At 47.8% G+C, this 8337-nt stretch overlaps 1 protein-coding gene across 1 annotated transcript in view; it reads right to left on the bottom strand.

Moving 5' to 3' along the window:
* The window catches only part of Deptor (DEP domain containing MTOR interacting protein), a 137570-nt gene extending 129657 nt beyond the window's left edge, over nucleotides 1–7913 (bottom strand). Inside the window, exon 1 of the mRNA XM_021217119.2 lies at nucleotides 7662–7913. Within this exon, the coding sequence (XP_021072778.1) occupies nucleotides 7662–7774 (113 nt within the window). The 5' untranslated portion in view covers nucleotides 7775–7913. The remainder of the gene's footprint in view (nucleotides 1–7661) is intronic.
* Between the last annotated feature and the right edge of the window lie 424 nt (nucleotides 7914–8337).

The following is an 8337-nucleotide window of genomic DNA, read 5'->3' as shown; positions in this document are numbered from 1 at the left end:
AGTGCTGGGATTAAAGGCATGCACCACCACGCCCGGCTTTTATTTTACTTCTTTTATTGAACTGATTTGAATGGCAGATCTTCCAAATCAGAGGCAGGTAGGGGTTGGGGTGATGGAGAGTGGGGAGGGGGGGTGTACCTCAGGACAGGCTGTCACTGTAGGGAGCTGTACAAGAAACATGATGCTAAAAGCAGGCAGTTCAAAAGTTCATGCCATTATCCTGTATCTTTTCTACAGCTACTTTCTTCTCTGGATAGATGCCGCTGCTAGGTATTTCTCCCTGAATTTGACCTTAGATACATTATACTCTGGGTGGGTAGAGGTGAAGAAGGGACATCTGGCTTGTCATCACTGAACCCCCCCCAATGGCCTTTCTGTGGAGGACATAATTATCGAAGCATGCCCTCGCTCTATGTAGTACATCAGCTACTCTGTGTGGGTAGGGACGACATCAACTCTGCCCTGATTCGAGATCCTGATTGAGCTAAGGTAGATGGGAGAGCAACATTCTCCCCACTGTGATATGAAAGGGTGGCCAGAGAGTCAAAATGATATCCATGGGATAAGATGGGCCAAGAGATCAATGCTCAAGGCTTGTATAGGTGAGTGACAGCCGTCAGCCTTGTCTTTATTTAGTCTGCATCAACACCAGTGGCCACTGGGTGACAGTAGGAGGATTTCAAAAGACAAAGCTAAAGCCCAAAGAAGAGAATCAAAAGCACGGGAAAGAAACAAAACGGAATTCCAACCAATTCTCCCAGGAAACCGAGCTGTCCTCTCATCTGAGAAAACCAGTCTACATATAGTCCATTTGATTACCAATTACTTAAACGCAAATTATGCCCTGCCACAGATGTGCATGGCTGTAAACCATATATCTTGTTCAAAGGTAGGGATGAGATGATTTGTCACGACCCAAAGACGAGTGAGTGACCACGGGTGGAGAACGTGGCTTCAGATTACCCTGGAATATGTGTTTCGTTATGGAAGAGGTCGGATGAGCTTTAGTCACTGAACACAATCATGAGCCAGGGCATCTGCAGGTGTGTTGGTGGGAACGTCACATGGGCAGGTTACAGTAAAGTGGGGAAATCTGTGCTTCGGGTCTCAGGTGCTACCTCACGACACTCTTAGCTTCTCGGTTGGTGGAAGCTAAGTCTGCTTGCTGATTAAAACATTCCAAAGGTTTTACCTGATAAAAGGATGTTAGGGCAGATAAAGAGGTTGGTGTGGTGATAAATGGCTAGTGAAGAGACAAAAGGCAGCCCAAGATAATTTTGGTTCTGGGTCATTCCAACTCTGGAGGATCACAAAGTCCTGGTCATTCAGTCTGCATGCATAACACTGGAAAAACTACGTGGCAGCTTCCAGGAAATCCGGTTTACAAATGTGACATATACATAGTGAAATGCCAGAGAATGGGAACTGGGAGGGTCTTGCATTGAAATCCAAGAAACCAGTTTCGTTTGTATCATCTACAGATGTGAACGCCTGTTCTTGCCTTGGATCCTTCCGCATTAGGATGGGATACCTGGACTAGTATAAGGAATCAAAGGCATAACTATACACACACCATGCACAGACTAGTACCTGACATTTTGCTGTCATTCCTCACTCAGTAAATGGCTGCACTGTTCAGTGTTCAGATACCCAGCTCTTTACAAGCCCGTCTTGTAAAACATCGACGTACGCTGCAGGGTGAGGGAGCAGGTTTCTACAGCCATAGCTCAGAGGACGGGGTACTTCCATGGCAAGGGATGAAGCTCCAGTCTCTGGGACCTATGTACAGTGTCAGGTGGCATGGGGCCCTTGCAAAGCAGAGACAGGACATCCCTGGAGCATGCTGGGTGCTTAGACTAGCTGAAAGGTCAAATACCGGGGTCAGTGAGAGACTCTGCCTCTGTATAGTAGAGACTGACTGAGAAAGACATGGATGTCAACTTTTGAGTCTCCGCTTCCCATATCCACACACATGTAAATATTCACACACACACACACACACACACACACACACACGAGCACACGCGCAAAAGAAAAAAAACAAAACAACCCACAAACAAGACACCATACAAATTTTTTTAAAAAAAAAAAAGGAAAAAGTTCACATCTGCTCCCCTCCTCTACTTTGATTACAATCACATCTTGTTCCAAATTCCTCTCAAAGTTCCAGGAAGATATTTACACTGTGCCAAGGGTGGCCACAAACTTTTAAGGTCACGACTTTAATGTCAGAATAGCCCAGAACATTCGGGTTTCCCCACAGAACTTGGGCTGCTTTCCCACAGTGTAGACCCTAGGTTTATAGGCTGGGAGTTGAATTTCTCTTGACCCCTTTGCCCTGCAAGAGTTCCCTTAGCAGTTATCTTCTCCGTGCTAGGGGATGCCTTCCTTACGTCCTTCCTTACCACAAATGCCCAGGGGGCATGACCCCAGGAGGTGGAGCCAGGAAAATAAGTTCTAGGCCAGCAGGCTACCATGTGGTGAATCACATTACAGAAGCAGCACTTGATTCCTTTGAGACAGTGTCTCTCACCAAACTAAGCTAAGGCAGCGCCCGGCTAGCCTCAACAAGATTCCTGTCTCTGTCACAATGGCACCAAGGTTTGTACACAGCCACATCTAGCTACAGATACTAAAGATCTGAACTAAAGTCCGGACGCTTACACAGCAGATGTTCTTCCTACGGAGGGACATCTTGAGCCCTGGAAACATAATTTTTGATCCTCCTCACTACCTAGTGAGGAACAGCAAGCAAACTGTGGGTTGGGACGCTGCGTAAGGACCCAGATTCTCAACTCTACCACTTCTTGACAGAAGAACCTGTAGCCAGTTACTGTAAGGGTTCAGTGTTCTTGTTTATAAAATAAGGGTAGTAGGACTTATTAGAGACATTAATATGTCGGGCTTGGTGACTCATGCCTGCAATCCCATTACTTGGGAAGCTGGGACAGAAAGATTGCTATAGTAATGTTTAAGACCAGTTTGGGCTACATGTCTTTTTTTTTTTTTTTTTTTTAAGATTTATTTATTATATGTAAGTACACTGTAGCTGTCTTCAGACACCCCAGAAGAGGGCATCAGATCTTATTACGGATGGTTGTGAGCCACCATGTGGTTGCTGGGATTTGAACTCAGAACCTTTGGAAGAGCAGTCAGTACTCTTACCCACTGAGTCATCTCACCAGCCCTGGGCTACATGTCTCAAACAACAACAACAATAACAAAAATAAAAGCATTAATATTCAAAGCACCTAGAGGAGTCCTTGAAAAAGTTCCATAAAGCGTCATAATCATTATTGTTCTATTTATTGATCTATTTCTGGTTGTTAAGATGGGGGGGGGGGTCACATGTAGCCCTAGCTGGCCTTTAACTTGGTATGCAGCCAAGTTCTTTTTGTTTGTTTGCTTGTTGTTTTTTGTTTTGTTTTGTTTTGTTTTGTTTGGAGACAGGGTTTCTCTGTGTAGCCCTGGCTGTCCTGGAACTCACTCTGTAGACCAGGCTGGCCTTGAACTCAGAGATCTGCCCACCTCTGCCACCCCCTCTCTCCGAGTGCTGGGATCAAAAGGTATGCACCACCACTGCCCAGCTGTAACCAAGTTCTTGAACACCTTGATCCACCTCCCTTCACTTTCTAGTGCTAGAATTATAGGCTTGTATTGTTTGTATTGCAATTGCCACAGTCACCACCAAGTGCTTTTACAGTAGAAGGATGATCGGTACAGACTCACCACTGGTCAGTGTGCAGAGAAAAAGAGACTGGGGAATGCTCAGCGTAAATGGGACGTCTGTGTCATGCCTCCTACATGACAGGAGGCAGGAATTATGGTGGAAGAGGGGGCAGAAAGACTGTAAGAGCCAGAGAAAGAGAATGACTTGAGAAAGAGGTTCTTCCAGATGTGACGGGAGAGGGAGAACGCGTTTTTCTTCAGTGCTGCAGCCCCTGGGAGATTACTCATGCGCCAGTGGATGGCCCTACTCATGCAGATGCTGGCTCTAGTAAGTGGACTACGTTTGAAAAAAAGAATACATGAAATCATGAAGGAAAAAAGCAAATGAGAGCTGGAGAGATGGCTCATTGGTGAAGAGCACTGACTGCTCTTCCAGAGGTCCTGAGTTCAATTCCCAGCGACCACATGGTGGCTCACAACCATCTGTCATAGGATCCGTAGCCCTCATCTGGTGTGTCCGGAAAGAGGAACTGTGTATTCACATATATAAAATAAATAAATCTTAAAAATAAATAAATAAATAAATAATAGGAAACCTACGGGAAGTTAAGAGAAGTAGAGTTAAGTTCAATCAAAACACATATTATATGTGCTTGTATGAAATTCTGATTGTTGTTGTTGTTTTGGGTTTTTTGTTTTGTTTTATTTTGTTTGAAAAAAAAGTTCTGGGCAAGGAAGCAAACTCTTGTAAGATGAGGGAAGAACGTGAAGAGAATTAGGAACAGCGCCTACTGGAAAAGAAAGACACTGTGTATGCAGTGGCTTCTGTTGTCCGTGTGTCAGCCTCGCGCAGCGTGCCAGCTCCACAGCTGGAACCAACAATGGCCACAGCAGTCTTTTAAGCTGATCGCCTTAGTGTGCGGAGCCCTTTCCAGCTTGGAGCCCACTTTGTCCAATACCACAATTGGACACTGGAGAACACTGCTCTCCCCATTCTGCAGGCAAAGGGGCCAACCAAGAGTGCTGGGGTTCAATGGCTTCCCCCAAGAGAAGACACTGGGGCTAGGTGTGGTAGCTCCCTACCTGTAATCCCAGCACTTGGGAGGCTGAGGCAGGACTGCCATGAGTTCCAGGCCAGTGCAGGCTACATAGAGTATGACCCAGTCTCTAAAAAGTGGGAAAGAAGTTGGACACAGCTCAAGCCGGAAGTGAAACTTCTTTCACACGCTAGTCTTGAATTTCACCAAGTTTTTTTTTTTTTTTTAAATCACCTGCTATTCACTGTGATGACACAGAAATGTAAGCCAGGGCAGCAGTAACCTGCGGTGCGAAGTGACCAGAGGCAGAAACCCTGGGCATCACTAAATGTCAGGAATCATACAAGATGAACACAGTTGGAACGGAAGAAGAATCCACTCTGGCTGTTACAGTGAGGATGAGCAGACGCCTAACACCAGGCACATGGCCACCGCAGTCACCAGGATCTAACTATTAGGGAACTTTGTTCAGCTGTTGTTGTTTTGAGACTGGGTCCCACAAGCCCACCTAAGTTGGCCTCAAACTCACTATGTATCCAAGATGACTTTTAACTCCTAACCTCTCTGCCTCTAACCCTGGGGGAGCTGGGATAACAGCCATGAGCCACTGTGCTGGGCCTGAGGGATGGCTCAGTAGTTACAGCTGCTTGTTGTGAACGCCTGGCAACCTGAATTTGATCCTGGAGCTTACGCCAACATGGAAGGAGAGAGCCAGCTCCTGAAATGTGTCCTTTGACCTTTACATTGGCACACATGACTCCTGCCTCTCCCCACATACAGTAAGCTTTTAAAGTTTGCCTTAAAATAATTGAAACAAAAAGTGAAATTCAAATCAAATTTAAATGGTTAATATTTGCTCTGAGTTTTTTGTTTGTTTGTTTTTAAAGACAGGGCTTTGCTAGATAGTACTTACTAAGTAGGCCAGGCTAACCACAAACTTGTAATTCTCCAGTCCCTGCCTCCCAAGTGTTGGGATTGCAGGTGCAATACCCTCATATTCAAATTCGGATGTGACATCTCGGCCCTCCCAAAATGGTAAGCGAATTGTCTTTTAAATCTCCCTTTTCTATAAAGAAGAAACTGAGGCAAAAGAGTAAGTCAATTGTCCCAAAGTTGCAGAAGTAACACGTGGAGGGAGCTGGAAGCCACATGTGGTGGTGGCAGAAGGAAGGAAAACCTGACTAGCCTGAATTACATCCTCCGTCCTTCACAACACACAGCCCTCTGGACACCTCTTACCAGAGCGGGTGTGTCAAAAGTGGTGGTGCAGAGAGACTGGGAACACCAATTAATTCCAGCAAGCTCTTGCAGATTGCTAACTGACACAGGAAGCCCGGAAGTCAGAATCTTAGAAGCACCCCATGAAATCTTCATGACTTTACAGATGAGGAAATAGCTCAGACGAGTAAATTAATTTGTCCAAACATGGCTACCCTGGCTAGTGATCATATAGTGCATAGCAGCACCCACCCGTGTATGCACTGATGCCACATAATCCTCATAACAACACTATTGTTACTCATCCTTGTCCCAAGCTCTACACTAGCTAAGACAAGGACAAGGCGAGCGAGCGCTCTGGGGAGGCTGAAGAACGTGCATTACAGGAGCAGTTATCAAGAAGGAGAAAGTGACTGGGGGACATAATGATGTTCGTAAAAGGAACAAAAAGCATGGAATCTCACCCAAGGGAAGCCTTTTCAAACAGCAGTATATAGTAAAGAACAAAGCAGTGTAAACTATTAAGAAAGTCCGGTTAAATCAGAAAAACTTTACGTCATCTCGGTTACAAAATACTCTTGATGAAGTCAAACAGGTTTTTAATTCCCTTCAATTTTGGTTGAGATGTAACGAGGAACTGAAACGCGTGATTTTCCTTCTGTTACACTGGACTCTACGGTCCTGACTGCCAACAGCTACTTCCTCAAACTGAACCCTGCAAAGCCAAGGGCTTTGCCAGACCTCCAGGGACCTCTGTAACACTCTCCTTCAAGTCTTGAAACAGCCATCTAGAAGCCGAAATAAGCCGGGGGGCGGGGGGGGGGGATCAAGCCAAGAGCTAGAGGCAGCTAGCACACTTCTTTCAGGTGGGAAGCAGGTCGTGGTTCAAGTTCTGACAGAGCCGGATTCATTTTGAGTGGCAATCTGATTTACAACCCCCAATATCAAGGCAGCTGCGGAAGCACAAGTCTCAGGCTTATGACCAAGAAAAAGGAACAGGAAGCGATAGGAATGTCAAAAAAGCTTGTTCCTGGATTTGTGAGGTGAGAAAGTGATAATTCTAGGAAAAGTGCGCGGCGATGGGCCAACTCCGGGGTCCCAGACGTGGGCACTGAAAAAGGTACTTTCACGCCCCCTTGCGGACCCAAGTGACGCCTGAAACCAAGCGTGCCAATTAAGGGATAGGTAAAGGAGCTGGGAAAGGTTTTGGAAGAGAAGCAACCCGTCAAAGCATTCGCAGAGATGCGCCAGGTTTTACATAAAAGTAAGCTGAGGCTCAAATAAGGGAATCATGCCTTGCTAGCAAAAAGGAAAGCTGAAGCGAAGGCAATTGTGGGTGCTGGCGCCTTCTATCTGGAAGTGCAGGGACTGGGGTCTCATCCGAAATCTCTTCTTTTTGGAGCGGGCAGGCTAGGCAGGCATCAGGAACACCTGGCAAGGGGGTGTTGCGCGTCCGGAGTGGTGGCGAGTCGGCTGGACGCATGGCTGCAGCAGTCCAGCTAGGGCGCAGCCTGCACCGCGCGTTCCCGGCATCGGTCCCCGCAGCCTGGCTGAAGCTGCTAGCCTCCGGGCTGCAGTAGCCAAGCACCCGCGCGGCGCGACCCAACCATCCCACTGGCTCGCGACTGTCCCTACGCCCCGCGCGACACGCCTGCCACGAGCCAGATGGCGTGTGCGCTCCGGACCGCGGCGGGCGTAGGGCAATCGAGAGCCCACCGACTGAGTGCCTTTCCTTACCGGAGCTGCTCTCCGGTAACTAGGACTTCAGCCATGCGTTCCAGCTCTCTCTGCTGCACCCCGCCGCTCCCGCCGGCGTTGCTGTCGCTGCCACCACTGCCGCCCTCTTCCATGCTGCTGACCGCGCGGTTGCCACTCTGCCTTTGCTGTCCCGGCGGGTGCGCCTGGCGTTTGGATCAATGTGCCCTCCCCGAGGCCGCCCCGGCCATCTTTGTTCCGGGCGGTCCGGTGGCTCTGACGGGATTGGCTGGCGAGGGAATCCCTGCGGGTAAACTGTAGAGGTCGGCGAGTCCGAGTCTGGAACTTCGGTATGGGGGCGTGGCCTGGGCTCTCTCATGGTCGGGGGGGCGGGGACAAGGAGAAAAATAAAAACATCGGGGCGGAGCTCTGAGCCCTCTGTTTCTGCAGAGGTTGAGCTTTCGCTCTTCTTTTATATTTCCTTTTTCACCCCCAAACTCATGCTGGGGAATGTTGCAGTTTTTCTCCATTTTCCATACCAGAGTTGTAGAGAATAAAAATGAGAACAGATGGGGCTGGTGAGATGGCTCAGTTGGTAAGAGCACCCGACTGCTCTTCAGAAGGTCCAGAGTTCAAATCCCAGCAACCACATGGTGGCTCACAACCATCCTTAACAAGATCTGACGCCCTCTTCTGGAGTGTCTGAAGACAGCTACAG

The sequence above is a fragment of the Mus pahari genome, chromosome 17 (genome assembly GCF_900095145.1).
Source record: "Mus pahari chromosome 17, PAHARI_EIJ_v1.1, whole genome shotgun sequence".
In the NCBI taxonomy this organism is placed as follows: Eukaryota; Metazoa; Chordata; class Mammalia; order Rodentia; family Muridae; genus Mus; species Mus pahari.
The sequence above is the reverse complement of the archived record's forward strand: the minus strand, read 5'-3'. Positions and strand labels throughout refer to the sequence as shown.